Source organism: Notothenia rossii (genome assembly GCF_949606895.1).
Source record: "Notothenia rossii genome assembly, chromosome: 6".
Lineage (NCBI taxonomy): Eukaryota > Metazoa > Chordata > Actinopteri > Perciformes > Nototheniidae > Notothenia > Notothenia rossii.
The window spans coordinates 17,617,039-17,634,506 of record NC_136909.1 but is presented as its reverse complement, the minus strand read 5'-3'; the positions used below and the strand labels follow the sequence as shown (position 1 = coordinate 17,634,506).

The window sequence follows — 17,468 nt, the reverse complement described above, 5'->3', positions numbered from 1 at the left end:
CGCCACGACAAAGGAGATGATATGAAGTCAAAGGAGACGTGGAACGCGGCAGTAGTGAGACTGGCCTCTTTGTGAAATGGATACTCTAAGCCCTCTGTAGTCTCTAGTGTGTTGCTTTGGCAGCAGGTTTTAATAACACGGTGGATTAGAAGCCTTGGATCCTGAGTGCCAAGCCAGAGTTAAAGCTCACCTTGGACGATCCTCAGTTACAGGCTAGATGCCACGGTCCTCCTCCTCCTCCTCCTCCTCCTCCTCCTCCTCCTCCTCCTCCTCCTCCTCCTCCTCCTCCTCCTCCTCCTCTGTGCCGGCTTTCTGCTCACACCGTCTACTTCACGGCTTTAAGAGAGATGACCTTTGCAAATATTGACAGAAAATAAATTCTGTTTCGATTGGTTAGCTTTGGGAGACCTTTGCGGATCAATGCAATTAGATGAACAGAGTGTCGATATGTGGCCGGAGCTGTGCACAAGAGGCACCGGACAGGGTTACTTGTAATGAACAGGATGTTTTGGAAACAATGGTGGAAGTAACAGAGACATAGTGTAATTTTTGTCAAACACAGTTAAACACACAATTTACCACAATACACATGCTGCAAGAAGCAACCTTTAAGCACCTCACAAAAGCATTGAGAAATTGCAACAACGAAAAAGATATCTCTGGATTTAGCTGCAGAAAAAGCGCTGCTCTTCCAGTGCATTGTCTGGCATCTGACAGTGCATTCAGTGCAGCAGAATGAGGTGTAGAAGCCCAGAGCCAGCCCTTCCCTCTTCAGCAGGCCACATTAACCCAGCAGGGCTCTGCCTTTATGGCTCTCCTGCTCACACTTCAGTGATGAGAGTAAACAAGCAGCGGGCCAAAGGTCAGCTAAACCCACAGAATAAAAGAGGGCACAGGGGGGGGAAAGAGGTGGGAGGAAAGGAGAGCGGCCCGAGGCAGTGCTCAGATCACTGTCAGGTCTTCAAGCAGGGAATGATGTACGAGACAACAGCCCAGAACCGGAAATGATTATAAACAGAGAACAGGGCAGAGTATATGAGAGAAAAGGGCTGCATTGTCTTTATCTGTCAAATTTGTTACTTCCTCGGATCTGATACGGATGGTGAAACCTGTAAAAAATGAAAAGAAGAACCACCACTGACTGATAGGGATGGATTAATCACAGTGTCTCCTTTTGTCTCAGCCACAGAGGAGAAATGAGGAACAATCATATAGGCAAGTGCTTTTTCCCCAGCTACTCCACCTGTATTGTTGAATGACAAATGAGGCAGATTAAGGACATGTTACATTATTATAACAATTTCTGGATTTTTTTGCCCTTTCTTTTACATCATTAAATTCGTTCTGGTAATTAAGTGAGCCGGCATCATTAGAGTTATGTGAAATAACCAGACCATATATAGATTTTTCATTCTTAAGTTCCAATTGCTTGCAGGCTTTACCAAGGTGACACGACTCTCGCACTTTCCCTTTGCACCGAGATTAATCCCACTTTGACTGTGGAGGTGGATTAAAGCTAAACTCGGGTGCCCAAACTTGTTTTAATACCCATATCATCAGACAAAAACAGGATAAAGATTTGAGCAGGCAAGCGGCATGGCAGTGCTAGAATGTGACTGTGGCTTTGCAAGTTACTATACAGATTTGTCAACCACACAGCAAATTAAAGATATTATCTCGCTCAAGCCTATTTTGTGGAAGTTGTGTGATGATGCCAAGCTTAGACATTGAATCCCCAATCTTCAGCTGCACCAACAAAGGCTCAAAGCGAGATACGCTGCACCTGTTTTTAAAATTGTTTATTTTTTCTGTAGGCTATGTGTTCTTATTTTTCTAATTTTAAGTGTTTGTGTGCTTAAGTCAGACGCGCCATCCCTCCCATCATGTGTGTTATGAATGGCCAGCTGCAGCCGCTGTGGCACAAATACACCCTGGTGGACTCCTGCAGGGCCGTCAGCTTCTCAGGGCAGCACAGTAATCATTTTTATCCTGCTGATTTCCCAAATAGAAATGGACATGTATGATAAAAATGTCACGGCCACTCCGCATGTCAGCGGACTAACAGGATTACATGTCACTTTCTAATGTCTCGCTCTGTTTTCCTTTGCCGTGAATGGCCACATTATTGCACACAGGAACTTTGAGGTAATATATGGTAAGAGACTAGTAGCTCTTTATGGCCTGTGATTATTTAGTTTGAATGAAACCGGTGATTTATGCCCATTTAGCTGAAAAGCCCTGTAAATTCCCTCAGCTGCATTTCCCCTGGATATAGACTGAGTGGAGTGAAAGTGACAACTGGGTTTGGTGTGGAAATGTACGCTGCGTCCCAGAGTTATATTTAATATACCTGACATGAAAAACATGCCTACCTACTTACCACCACCCGCAGCACAAAGGAAAGTGCAGCCTGCTGAGCTTCAGTTGAATCAGAGAGTGGGAGTAAATACTGAATTAGGAAAATATGAACTGTGGTGGCAGACAATCCACCAGCTATTAGAGCCGACTTGAGATATTTAGCCAGGCATCTGGTCAGTCAACATTTGAATCATGTGCCATTTGGTTTTCCTGCTGCACAAACTGGAATAGAAACAGTCGAGCCTGTCCAGAACGAGAGCTTTGGGTGGAGTAGCGCAGATGCAGTGTGATGTGGATGAGGGTTAGTGGAGCAGCGGCATATTGTCCACATGGATGGCTTGGCTCTGCAAGCCTGATGGAGCCTTGTCCAGCATCTCAATGTCTCCAACACAAATAGCCACATTCATCCACTCCTCTCACACCATTACACCGAAAAGACTCTAAGCCAGCCGATCCATAAATAGAGGCACATTTGTTTTTCTGTGGCACTGCAGTCGAATGAACACCAACACATCTGACGAGTGGCTACAATATGATGTGTTTCCTAATTAGGTTTTATTCAGGAATTTGTTTATAATAATGACAGAAAAAAGAAAAAGGATTTTTCTCTCTCTAGTATTTCCTCCTGCAGATGGTTTACAGGGTCAGTCGGTCAAAGCGTGGTAAAAGGGCTCCTCTGATTGCATGCCTACTGGCTGACACAATAGAGCCACTAATCTTCTTATTTAGAATCCAATGGCTGGCCATATCTTAATGAAGCTGTAATGAGCTGTTGAAAATCCCTGAATTGCGGGAGGGATTATTGAATTGAAACAACTCTGGTAATCATAACGTTTCGAGTAGCCACTCAGTATTTACTGCCCATTGAGCCACATTTCTATCCACTTATTAGAGTGGATTGCTCGAGCTTGTTTTTGTTAATTCTGACCCGCAGTGCTCTTTTGTTTGTTTATTCTCTGTAAAGCCTGGCTTTGCGGTTGCGTTGCCAGTGCTTCGAGGTGTGCATGTATGCTATCTACTGGGTGATTACGACTGGCTGACAGGCCGGCATACAGAACACCAGAGGAAATGAACAGCAGGGTCTGAGAGAGGGAGCAGCATTCATGAATGAGCAGTTAACACAAAATTGACTCCGCACTCATGTTGCTGTAAGATGTTTACTTCAGCTGCACATTCGTATTACTCCTTAAAATATGGCAAAATCTGGATTGCAAAAATAATACAAATTCAAATCTTATAAGCGTATAGAAATGAGGTTCCTTTTTGAGTTCCCAGCATTCACTGTGTCAAAGACAGAGACACTCACTAGAGGTATAGTTTCTGTTTAGCATCCTTTCGCAGAGCAGAAGTGCCACTTCACCATTGAGCATTTGTCAGTTTATGGATGTTGCTGTCATGTCAGCCTTCCCGTACACACAGTGTGCAGCACAGTGTGTAAATAAAAGAGAACAGGCAAAGACATGGGCGACAGGAATACAGCACATACACAGGAGGCACCAGTTCATACCTGCAGGGGAAACATCCACGATAACAGACTGCGCGACTACTACGCTCCTAATTACGCTTAACAATTTGACCCTATTGAATTGTTTCAATAGGAATATTTGTTTCTGTTAGAAAAATATCACTCGCCACCGGCTTGAGCTTCAATATCAGGATACATGTATGAAATGTATGAAGGAAAGTAGTCATCACATACAGAGCATAATGGTACAACAAGTTCCCCGAACAGTGTCCTTCACATGCTTATATACAAGAGAGGGTGTATCACAGTCACAAGATGCAGAATACCGGTTCAAAGCAGTATACAATGTTTAGTTTACATTAACTAAGACCCACGTCAGAAATGATCATGCTTGTCACATAGAGGCTGAATCATCATGTTAATCGTTGTCACATAGCTATCTGCCTAAAACAGTGTGTCCTGATGGTCTTCCAGGTAATCATACATCCTGTTGCGTACACAGCTACAGTTGGGCCTTTGTTATCGTGTGCTACTCTGATATTGAAAAAGTACATTCAGTATTTTCCCAACGGTTTCATTTTTGCAAATCTCATTGTCCCTGAATTGCAGTAGTTGACCTTCTGTCTCTGTTCTGTGTGTTGCTACAGGTCTCAGCATCCGTGGTTCCCAGGAGGAAGACCCCCCGGATCCCCAGCTCATGCGTTTAGACAACATGCTGCTGGCAGAGGGCGTGGCGGGACCAGAGAAAGGCGGCGGATCGGCAGCCTCCGCCGCTGCAGCAGCAGCCGCCGGGGGGGCCGCCGACAGCTCCATCGAACATTCCGACTACAGAGCCAAACTCACCCAGATCCGACAGATCTACCACACGGAGCTGGAGAAATACGAACAGGTGAGGACGAGATGCAACTCTAAGGTTAAAATCTTACCCATGATTTAGTTTTTTCCTTGAATACCAAACTGCTTCTTGCGCTATTCCCAAGAATAAGGAGAATAACAATGTTGTTCCTTTTTCGTCAATAAAAGGTCAAATAACTATGTTCTCAGCTAGACGTGTCATTTTCCGTTCAAATGGACCTATTGAGTTGTACTTTATGCTTCACATCCCTTCAGAGCAGCGTATTCCTGGCATTAGCAGGGACATTGCAGAGAATATTCATGATGGGGTTCAATATGTTATCTGCATAGAAAAAAATGGCAGTATTATTCACTGTGTTGTAGCTGATTATAGAGATCCAAAGGAGAGCTTGAGTCATCTGTGTTAAATGAAAGTATGATCAGCTCCTTCACCTAGCACTTTGAGCCTGCCATTAAACACAAGCATTATGGAGGGGGGGGGGGGGGGGGGGTTGAAGGTGTAACAGTGATGCCTCAGCAAGCCAGTGAGGTAAATTAGACTAATTTACTCCGTGCTCTCTGAGAGAGGAGGTGGATACGTGGGGGCACACTACACGTCGCCTGGAGTAAATGCATCTTTCTTAAGGGTGTTTCCAGGTTTTAATTATCTAAATGTAAATACTTAACGAATTTTACTCAGAGTAATGAGCTAAAGTGTGCACTACGTAAATGAGTTATTCTAATTAATCATGTATGAACTACTGGTTTAACGAAAAGCTGTTTAAATTCGCCTTGCATTAGGGCCAAGCCGAATTGCAAATCTGCATTCATGTTCAAAGATGACTTCACCTATTATGTCATCAAAGTCAAACATAAACAGTGCACTCTGTTGATGCTTTGAACAAAAAACAGCTTGTGTGAAATATATCTCTAAATGAAAAATGTACAGAACTTTAGAATATCAGTTAAAGAGCTTTTATAAGTTAACTTCTGGGACGTTTAGAGAACTCACGTTGGCCGCACTTTGTGTCTCTCTGTCACTTGGCAGGCGTGTAACGAATTTACTACCCATGTGATGAACCTGCTGAGGGAACAGTCTCGCACGCGGCCCATCTCTCCCAAAGAGATCGAGCGCATGGTGGGAATCATCCACCGTAAATTCAGCTCCATCCAGATGCAGCTGAAGCAGAGCACCTGTGAGGCTGTCATGATCCTGCGCTCCAGATTCCTTGATGCCAGGTCAGTGGATTGTGTAGTGTATAAATATATCTATATGTGTGTGTGTGTCTAGAAACTTGTATTGCATTTGTACGACCCAAATAGGCAGATCCAGTGGGCGAGGTCACTTTTTGGCTGTGTGCAGGTCGGAAGTTTGCTTTTCTTCCCTCTTTTCTGGCACAGCACACAGTATGAGCACTGCAAAGATGCATGATTTTAATTATGTCCATGTTCCATGTATTATCCATTTTCAAGACAATCATGGCCCAACACCTGAGAACAGTTAAGCCCAAATGAAATGGGGGGCGAGTCATGTGTAATGGATGGAGGGGAGGTCATCAGCAGGTGTTGAGGATTACTCTAATCACTAACAGTGTGGTGCATTGTGGGTGCTCTGCGAGGAGCGGCACAAGTCCTGGCTAAACAAGCCAAGTGGAAGCACATTTCGCTTGCCCACTGCCTGTGTGAAGCGCAGTAAACAAGGCAAAATAAGCAAATGCTCAACAACATGATAAGTAGTGCCCTTGGGAGGGAAGGGGACCCAGATCTAGTTAGAGTTTTCTTGTTTCTACTGGAGATCCCCGGGGCTGTGGCACTTCAGGAACAATGCTCAACTGTGCATGCCGTGATTTCTATAATGTACCGAGATGCACTCCGACTGGGCTTTGCGCTCCATCACAAAGCCCACCCATCCGCTGCACTAAACTCTACACATTACACGCTTGGACTGGAGATTGGAGACCAACAGACCAAATTAAACATTGTATGTGTTTTGTGACTGTGTGTGTGTGTTTGTTTGTGTGTGCGTGCGTGCGCTTGTCACTTTATTGGTTGGAGTCTGTTCTTCTGTGTGTTGACGAGACTCTTGGAGCAGGACACAATATTCTGCTCCTGAGGGCCCTTAGAGCCCATTCCTCATTATTTTCACCATTTATGTGTGAGATTGATTGTGCAATTTGTGCGATCCAAATGGATGAGTTAATGCTGGTCCGCTAATAGGCTTCCTTGGCCTTTCTCTGTTTCTGCTCCCCACTCAGGCGGAAAAGGCGAAACTTCAGCAAACAGGCGACGGAAATTTTGAACGAATATTTCTACTCGCACCTCAGCAACCCGTACCCGAGTGAGGAGGCTAAAGAGGAGCTGGCCAAGAAGTGCAGCATCACAGTTTCCCAGGTGGGTAGTTCTCATCTAACAGTAGCTGCTGGGTAATCAGGGTGGGAAAGGCTACAGCCTAGAGGGATAGTTACCGTAGGTCACACCACCAAGACACATTGTCCTTAGCTAACCTTGACATTGTGGCTTCCTAATGATGCTTCAGTTAAGGCTGGTCCCAGTCAGTCAGAGCTGGGCCACAGGGAGGGGAGGCCTATATCATCTTGGCCTCAATCAAAGCACTATGCTGTCCTTCCTTACGCTGGGTCCCCTGCCATTTTCCCCTCTCATTCCCATCCACCATATGTGCTCTATCTGTTGCCTGGTCAGCCGCTCAGGTCATAAGCCAGGAAAAAGAAATGGCACCATCCATTACTTTAAGAAAAGTCTGGTGCTTCAAAAAACTGGATGATCCAGGCTATTTATTTGTATGTTTGTGACCTTGCAGGACTCTGCTAATTCACAGTTATATTTAAGTTATAATTGGGTAAACCTGAAGGCAATATCTCTCACACCTCCCCCCCTCACATCTAGAGTATTATTATCCTGTGCTCTCTTTTTCTGCTATGATTGTGACTACTATCTAGATTTTTTTATACTCAACTGTTCTATGTCGTCCTCATGAGACACATCACAGAAACATGAATCTATACAATAATCTGCAGTGTTTTTTCTGTGTTGGGAGGGGGTGTTTATTGAGTGTAGTCATGAAGAGTCAGATACTGTAAAAGCCCATTCTTTTTTGCCTTCAGGGGGTGGGAAGCACCATCACAGTATCACAGGTATGTCATAACTTCTCCTGATCCACTGTTTTCATTTTTTTTACTTCCTTTGTTTCTGTATGTAATAGCCTCACAGTTTTCCACTGCACAGAACCTCCCTCCCTCACCCTACTGGATCATGCTAATGTTATCATGAATTACAGTAATTCAAGTGTAAATATACATTTCTTTAAAAGAGTGGTTATTCAGCATTTACATCCCACCACAAGAACACAGACTATTTTTGATTGAACCATATTTGTTAAGCTACACCCATGTTATCACCATATTATGTGTGTACAAATGTCTCACATGAAATTGTACTTTTTGGCTATTGTTTACCACATGGTTTATTTATTTTGTTTGTTGTAGAGAGTCGATTAATTGTGTGGTCTTTTGTATTTTCAAACTGCGCTCTGAGGTTATTTACCCCCAGCCTGCTCTGTGATTGCTGTGTGCTTTATAGCAGTTAAAGAAATGGCCACCGACCCTCACAAATGGAGCTCCACTCTGTTTCCTGAGTGCCTCGCGAAAAACATGCCACCGTTCCAGTTCCCATGAGAACAAATCAGTCTATGCAGAAATTAGAGGGCTTTTAAAAATTCACTTGAACTCATCTCAGGCCCCATTAGCGGCATACTCCTCGACCGGTGGAGGCCACGGCAGAGCTTCTTATTGACTTATTCTTAGTGCTTTGGCTCATTTTAAGTGAGTAACAAAGTCGGAGGCTCGACATGATGCCGAGTGTGCCGTAAGTGTGTTATCCCTCAACGTGCCCCGGCCTTTCAGGGGGCGAAAACTGCTCGCTGTGGCCACTCTGAGGGCACTGCTAAGTAATTTTTCAAACACCCACAAAATCCTTTTTTTTTTTGTAGGCTTTGTTTATTGCACAAGCAGTTCATTATCCTTCCTTAATGGTATGCCAATATTAGTCCGCAGCTATGCTCGATACATCATCGCTGACGAAACACCCCGCATCATTTCAGCAGGGATCATTTAAAATGCAAGTGTTGCATGTTTCCTGAGAGCAAAGCCTCTTTACCTCAGGAGATCCCCACAGTTTAAATCCAGTGTTTAAAATGTATCAAAGATGCTGCGGGAATAACTTTAAACTAAAAAAAAGAAATGTCAACGAGTCTGATTTGATTAATCCTGAACACTGAATGTACAATGAGCTATTGACATTGTCACGATTGCCCAAGTCGCTCTTTAAATGCCGGATGCAGTCTTATTCCCTCTGTCACCCTGCATGCGATGTGCTGGGCTCCTGAATAAAGGCATCTGATTGGATGGCTGTGGTTCGTGTCAGGGTCTATTGAGGTCATATTTGGTATAATGTGCGGGAATGGTCCTACATTTAAGTCAGTTTCCTGTGCAGAGACTCATTGCTCACATTTTTCTTCTGAGTGACACTTTTCAATATTTCAAATCACAGTGAATTTAAAGAAGCTAAGACTTGAGCTCCTATCCATTATTAATGTGGGCTGTATAATTGATGGTATCACAGCTAGTGAGAACACCTTTGTATTTGTATGTGAGGCTTAGGGCATTGTAATCTCAGATATATTGAGATCACGGACACATCATGCGTTGCCTTACATTCACTAGAAAGCAGTATTGACCTGAAATAGGGGGAAATACTTTGAATTATTAACCACAGCTCCACGGCCTCTCTAGTGGGCAGCAATGAAGGCAATGGTATCGTGTTCTTGCAAGGAGTCTGCATGGTCATTATACAATCGCTGCCTTTGAGGCTGCTGATGTCAGGTAATTCAATCTCACAACCTGGCTCTCACCACACATAGGAGTCAATTGAATGCATGGCCTGCCACAAGATAAAAGGGAATTAGTTCTGTAGATTGGGTTGTGCTCCACACCTTACAGTGCCGTGCATTTGTTCAATATTTAGCTGAACCCGAGAATCACTAAAGCCAGAGTTCAGTGGGCAGGAGAGAAATCTGCGTGTAGAGCAGAGAAAGGTGGTGTAATGTCCGCAGGATTTTATTCCAACACTGCTGAGCCTGTCCGGGCTTGTAACACCATATAGTGGTGGAACACAGTCATAACACACTATATCATAAAAGACAGATTGAAGTAATCAAAGTTTATGTTTCAACTGTTCCTACCCTATGAAATGACCACAGTTTAATAATAAAAGGGTAGAATTAGCATGCATCACTGCTGTATTTGATACAAAAAGTCTATCCACCACTTTCAATGTTCAGACTTAATGATACAGATATGTCTTCTTGTGCAAACACCCCAAATGACATTTTAATAAATGTAGTTCTGTGTAATACACTGTTTGCATGAACATTTGGGGAAATTAAACAGACTGATGAGCTTTGGAAAACATTGTCTATGATTTCGAGGGGTTTGTGGGCACTTTGTGAGCTGTCTAAAAGAGCGAGGGTATTGCATCGTCTTCTGCTCTACAATCCACTATAAGCAGGTTAAGTAAAAAGGATGATAGCCAGGGCTTTCATTGCTTCCAATTAAACCTTGCTTGTTAGTTTAACCTCTAGGTAAACCCATCAAACAATTGATGTCAAGGAAACCCTGCCAACAGTGGGCCTCGCCTGAATGGTCATTAATTTTAATTGCCTAGATATTAAAGATTTAGAGCACAGAGACGTGCAGGATAGGAATGATCTGATGTCCTGCAAATCCAGTCAGTTTTAACGCCACAGCATTGGCGGGCTGCTGGGGATATTAAAATGTAAGCGCATGGGTGGAAATTAAATAAAGCGTCATTAGGGGCAGCTGCTCTTTGGCTGGTCCAGCCGTGGGCTGCAGGTCCTGAGAGGGGGGCAGCAGCACAGCGACAAGACACTCTAATTTATAGAACCATTAAAAACACGCATCATCTCATTATTATTCCACTGTTATTGCAGAGCCAGCGTTCACACATAAGGTTCACCCCTCGTACAACTTTTCAGCGTCTGACTGATGTTTGGTGTCATCAAAATTAGCATTCCCAACTTCTCTTAATGTAAATATACCTCAATACTCAATTATTGCTTGCTCCTTTAGAGTTGCTTTTTAATTTTGGTAAAATAATTATTTATATTTATTTAACACGAGTTAAAAAAACTGATCATTTGTGTTTTCTGCTTCACGTGGCTACACTTTTTTTTGATAATCACAAACAAATGTAATTTAGCATGCAGACACACACACACACACACACACACACACACACACACACACACACACACACACACACACACACAAGTTGGAAATGCTGCCGTATAATGCCATATAATATGAGATCAAATAAATGAACTATATTTAACTGTATTTACATAATGTGTCAATCACCTAGACACTGATCTGGAGTCAGTGAGCATCCTTAAGAGGGTGAAATATGAACATTTTACATTTCACTACGGGAAAGGCTAGGATTTGTGTCATATAAGCACTCATATGATAAATGTATATAATATATTGACTTAAGTGTCTGTGCAAAAGGAGCCCCTTGTGTTTTAGTTTTGTCAGGAGACAGAACCGAGAGCATGTCAGGCTCCCATCCATGAGAAGACACAAGTGGCTCCTGATTATGGCTTAATTAGCTTGTGTACCCGGCGGACATTACTGCAGGGGCTGGGAATTGGGTACTTGATGGACCCAAACATGACATCTTGAAACAATCACACTGCTCAGTGCACGGTGCTGTGGCTGCTTGACGTCTGACTCCTCTGCTCCTCCTCCTTCTGCTCTACCACACAGGTATCCAACTGGTTTGGCAACAAAAGGATCCGGTACAAGAAAAATATCGGCAAGTTTCAGGAAGAAGCCAACCTGTATGCTGCCAAGACTGCTGTAAATGCAGCACACGCTGTAGCCGCTGCAGTGCAGAACAGCCAGGCCAACTCCCCCACCACACCTAACTCCGGTAGGCACTCCTGCATATAGACAAACAATAAAAAGATCTGCCCTCCACCTCAGCCCTTAACCCACTGCCTACCTGCATCACTCTCTCATGCACCATTCACACAGCCAAGAGTGACAGGCTCTGCTCCCAGCTTGGGGATCACAGTGTCTCCTGTCTATAAGACAGTTGATGCCAAGCAAACTCATGCATAAAGAGAGCGTTCCTGACTTGTGAACCGAGAACACATGTATTTTTGGCAAAATAAAAATAAATTGAAAATGAGAAATTCAGAAGGATGCCAGTGGGATTTGTTTTCCCTTGACTTTCTGTCAAATTCCTGTCATTTGTAATGTAATGGCATATAGTCCCAGTGACTGGCAGTACTTTTTATGCTAAATAAAATGACACATAATTGCTGGGAGCATTTTACCTAGAGTCATACTATAATATCAAAATGGCATTTTACACAGTTCATATTGAATTAGAGTCATATAGAAACACAAAGCCTTAGAGGAGGGTGTGTTTAGTCCAGTTTAATAAGAAATGTAAATCTGAGTTTGGACTAGGTTGAGCTGCTTCGAGATGTGGTAAGCTTATGAAGTGGTCCCTTTTTCTTGCACCCAGGATTCCAGATGAAAGATGAAGAGTTTCAGCTGGATTCTGCAGAGAGCAAAAACACTCTTTTAACCAACATGTTTACTGGTACTGGTCTTTTCATAAGCTTCTTATTGTCCTTGTCATTTACCATGTGATACCTCCCTGCCAACATTAGATTGAAAGTAGGTGATGTGGAACAATTGGGAGCTTAGGCAACCAACCACATATAGAAATGGCCTCCTCCCCTCTTTGTCGTGTGATTTTCATTTCATTTGTGTCTACTGCATTTGTAAAAAGATTTCCTCGGTCCCTCTGCATATCGTCCTCTTCTGTTTGTTTCTTTGCTGCCCTCCCTTTCCCTTCTTCATTCTTGTAGTTGCCTGCTTTATGGGAGTCTTTCTTCAGTGCATTTGTCTGCTTGATTTGGGTCTGTGTATGCAGACACGTGCGTGGTGTGTGTGTGCGTGTTTGTGCTTTCCCTTTATAGCCTTCTCATGTATTCAGCTACTTACATCCTCCCTTTCCAGGTTCTTCAGGTTCTTTTAACCTCCCAAACTCTGGGGACATGTTCTTGAGCATGCAGAGTCTGAATGGGGATTCTTACCAAGGGGCACAAGTCGGAGCCAATGTACAGTCACAGGTAGGATCAACAATCAGGGACAGTTCCTGACTGCCAGAGAGCTGTCCTTGTCTTGCCTGTGTACTGAGCCATCCACAGTGCAGTCTGAAGCACGTTTAAACAAAAAATTGAAAATAAGAAAAATACTGCACATGTGACAGGCAGTTTAAATTACCACAGCGAGGACGACTAAAAAAATCCAATTGACTAAAGTGTTACTGGCTAATTTAGCTTTGGATGGAATATTTTAGCAGCCAAAATATAATCCCACCCCTCTGCTATCATGCTGCAAATCAATGTCCTGGTTACTTTTCCAATCTCACAAGAAAAACAGTTTGTGAATGCATTTGGCTTTGACTTGAACTCTTGGGTTGGTATTGGGTTTTTGGTACTCTCCTTTTTTCTGTGTCCTATATTGCTATCTTCCTGTCTCATCCTGTTGTTGTTTGTTGTTGATGTCTTCCATTTTGTACGTTTTACGCACAACTGACACACAATCACAATGCGCACACATATATGCTAATTCACGATTAAAGTAAAAATAAAAGCTAATTCAAAACACATATATTTTATTTGTCTTTAAGGCTTTTTTTTATGATTCTATAGCCTCTATAGAAAACATACTGGATTTGAGCATGCTAGTAATGTCAGTGTGCCTTTTTCGTTTCATTAGGAAATTAGCAGTGTTACAAATGTGCTGTCTCAGGACTCCCTCTGTGATTTCACACTAGTCAGTATCTGTTGCTTCACTGAGCATGTTTACAGTTAGTGATGACCCGCTTTGAGACTCTGCGTTGACCAGCTTGTCCACCTTGTCTGTCCCCTCAGGTGGATACCCTGCGCCATGTTATCAGTCAGACGGCAGGATACAATGATGCTCTCGGGAGGAACACCATGTATAGTCCACACGGCTTACATGTGAGTATGGCTTTTATTCATATAGGTTGCACAGGTTTTGTGTTAATCATATTTCACTAAGGTACTGTATGCATTACATTCAGATACAAAGAGACATAACCTTTGTCACCTGACACAGATACAAGTTGCATTTAATAATGCAAATGACACAGCAGGGGAATACATCATTTATTAAACATATTTTAATGTGTTCTATGAATCGAACCAAAACATACTGAGCCATCCACAATTGATTGAAAAATAAAAAAGGCTTTTGCATTTATCTGTTTGGAAATGCTTCACAGTCATTTCCATAGCCTTATCTTCATGATAAAATATGAGCATGTGATCGCCCGCAGCCCTTTCCAGACACGGATTCCATCTTCCTTGATGAGGTTTGATATGGCTTCTTTTTGTATAGCAGTGCACAATCTGAGGCTATCAGAGTAAAGATTAATTTCGTTGATGAGGGAGAAAGAAGAGAGAGAAACAGTATCAGACATCTCTCTCTCTCTCTCTGCACTATATCAGATCTGTATTTGCTCTTTTTATATTGTTATGCCTGTTGGGTGAAGTGCACGCATATTCACATTCTAATATTATTTAAATCGTAGGCATCAAAAATAAGGTATTAGATGTACAGCAGTGATGCTGGACATTTTAAAAATGTGTTTATTTATCAACTCATTTTATGTAAACAAATGGTGGGGGCTATTGCCAGGATTCAATGCTTTTGGTGTCATTTCAGCTTTGCTAAAGCTTTATTGCTATAAGCTGTTTAGACATGTCAACTCCTACCAGGATCAAGCGTTTTTCACTTTCTCACAAGGTTTCTCACTTCCATTACGCAGTGTAGACCTGAGCCTACTGGCTCACTAGAGCTCAGCATGATCCCTACTAAAACTGCAACTGACGGCACAGAGAAACCCTGAAAGAAGAGGATGAAAAAACATAAAGTAATATGATATTTTAAATAAGTGAAATTGTGGAAAAGCTCCTTTTTTGCAGCAAACCCTAAAGTTCCACATAGATTTATTAGCATAGACTAACCTTTAGCTTTCTTGGTGGTGACGTAGAAGGATCCAGTAAAGGCTAGGTCATGCCTGGAGCAAAGCAAAATCAGGCTGGCTAAGACTGGCTCTCTTGGAGAGGCCCTGCCCTGTCACTTTCATTCAGCTCCCCCCACCTCAAACCGGCCCGAGCCCTCCCTCTTCTTGACTGACAGGAGAATATGTAGCGACAAGCTGTCGTCCGCTCCCGAAATCTGCTTAGACACTGATTTCAGGGACTGCTCCCATTGGTCGGAACACGAGACACATTTGTTTCCAAGATGCTGATGCTACTGTAATGCACGGACTAATCACACCACATCGTTGTGAAGTGAACATGTTGATATCAGCTGACACAGTAGTGCAACCACACTCTCGGAAGTCTCATTTTCCTCGTGTTGTGTTTTTTTTTTGCATTTTGGGGATGAAAATGTACCAAGCTCATATTGCAGAGAACGTGATTTTAATCTCAAGATTTCCCATTTGTGTCCTAGGCTAATGGGGGGTGGCAAGATGCAAGGACTCCGTCTTCTGTAATATCTCCAACAGAAGGACCCAGAAGTGTGCACTCCGATACCTCGAATTGATCCGCTTTTATTGCATCTTCGCCTCAAGCTGGGCATGGACTCTTTTCACTGGCTAGACCAACTGCAGAGGATTATACAAAAAACACTTTTCACAACAGTTTGGTTTTTCCTGTACCTTAAAATGTCCCATGCCACATTCAAAATGACATCATCACCAAGTGTTTCCTGATCGTTCAGTGTTTTCTTTACGTCTCCATAAATCAGAAGTCATCACCATGCTCTTATTTGTTTGTCGTAGGGGTAAGCACACACATGTACACACAGAAAACAACCCTCAGATTACACTCTGTAAACCTTTAGGATAATTAGCTCCGCTCAACTTAAACTACTGGATGACAGTCGTGCATTTCATGTGACATTTTAAACGGCCATTTGTTTGTTTCTTGATTTAATTACCACTCCCATTTTGATAATTGGGTTCTCATTCCGTTCTTACAATACATAGATTAAAGCAGCTGTTTCTTTGACTGTAATGTGCTTGCAATCTTGTCCAGCAACTCAACAATGCTACTGTTGACAGCTCAATGGCAGCTTTGTTGTTACTTTCAAGATTTATTTTTGCCTTACAGCTGTATACATTAGTAGAAGGAAATGGTTATTCAAACTCGGGAACATAAAGAAGTGTAATTGATTGCTTGACTATAACATGACACCATTCCATATTTTATAATTTGATGTTTAGTATGTACATATGTAAACATTTTTTTTGTACTCCTTATCAACATATCCCCCACAGTATATCATTCCTTCATGACACACAGACGCAGGCCCCCCTTACACAGGAAAAGTTGTACATAATATAGAATAAGAGTAATTATACATCCAACCAATCAATACACAGCTTTATTACCTCATTCAAATTCATAATAGGACAATAATTCCCAACATTTCTGTAGCTTAGAGTGCTCACTTACTACCTCTAAACAATACCACCACCATATATTATTTTTTCGCCCTTATTTAATGTTTTTGTAGTTATTTTTATGACATCCTGTAACACTGTAAACTCTTCATCCTCTATGTAATCTAATGTATATTTTAATCTTTTAATAAAATGCCGTTGCTGTACCGCAACTTAAAATAAAAAAAATAAAAAATGAAATGATAACATATTAATACGTTGAAAAAGAGATGGGGAGGGGAGGGGGGGCGGGTGAAGATGTTGCTCTGTGGCTTTTACGAGGGAGTGCGATGAACATTGTTGATAAATTAACACCGAACAGTGAAACTGTTGTAAATATTGAAGGAAAAAAAACATTTTGAATGTTGCTCATCTTGTTACTAAATCATGCGGAAAAAAAGAGGAAAAAAATCACTATAAAAATGTAATGCATAGAGGTTTCAGTATTCAGAACTGTACATTTCCAGCTCTGTTCAACAGGGTTCAAAACTTCTTTTCTCTCTTTTTTCTATTGTATGTGATTCTGAAACTGAAAAAGTCATGACAAATGATTTGTGGCAGTGATTCTAATGTATTAAAGATGTTTAGTGTTACTTTCTAACCAGACTACACCCTGGACTGAAAAGTCTTCCTTGTGGTAGTTGTGTAATTTCAAACATGAATAAACCTTTTGCTTTCATGACAGCAAGTTGTGCTCTCTTTTGTTGAGTGAGCGGGAGAAGCCGTACACTTCTCTTAACGACTGTCAATTCACATAAGCCTCTATTTGTGCTAGTTTTTTTTATACATGTATGTATTACAGTAAGCAATATTATAATGCTTATTTACATGCAATTTATTTACTCATTTTTCAAATATAAATCTGCTCTAAATGTTCAAGTAATGTATTCATCCTTTGCATGCAATGGTTTTGAAGAATAGGAACCTGGTTTGCAGCTACTTCCGAGCTGACATGGTTAGCGCAATTAACTGAAATGTCAGGCACTTCTAATTCAGGCTATTTTGTGTAAAGACAGCCTTAAATGGATCATTGGTTATTTATTCTCATTTTCTCAGGGCCGAGTTCTTCTTTTCTGTCTTCCTTTAGTGCTTGTTGTCCAGTGTTTTATATATCAGTCATTATCACTCCTGAATCAAAGTGTTTTCGTACACTACT

The 17,468-nt window shown here is 42.1% G+C and overlaps 1 protein-coding gene across 8 annotated transcripts in view; it reads left to right on the top strand.

Annotated features, from left to right (window-relative positions):
- The window catches only part of pbx3b (pre-B-cell leukemia homeobox 3b), a 56,866-nt gene extending 39,870 nt beyond the window's left edge, over positions 1 to 16,996 (top strand). For 2 of the 8 annotated variants that reach the window (XM_079690173.1, XM_079690172.1), the window contains exons 3-10: positions 4,471 to 4,712; positions 5,706 to 5,896; positions 6,913 to 7,048; positions 7,780 to 7,809; positions 11,518 to 11,683; positions 12,287 to 12,364; positions 13,707 to 13,796; positions 15,319 to 16,996. In XM_079690173.1, coding sequence (XP_079546299.1) covers positions 4,471 to 4,712; positions 5,706 to 5,896; positions 6,913 to 7,048; positions 7,780 to 7,809; positions 11,518 to 11,683; positions 12,287 to 12,364; positions 13,707 to 13,753 — 890 coding nt within the window. In that variant the 3' untranslated portion in view covers positions 13,754 to 13,796; positions 15,319 to 16,996. Of the gene's footprint in view, positions 1 to 4,470; positions 4,713 to 5,705; positions 5,897 to 6,912; positions 7,049 to 7,779; positions 7,810 to 11,517; positions 11,684 to 12,286; positions 12,365 to 12,786; positions 12,900 to 13,706; positions 13,797 to 15,318 lie in introns of all 8 variants that reach the window. The other 6 variants (XM_079690175.1, XM_079690174.1, XM_079690178.1 and 3 more) reach the window with 4 other exon arrangements.
- Positions 16,997 to 17,468: the final 472 nt, after the last annotated feature.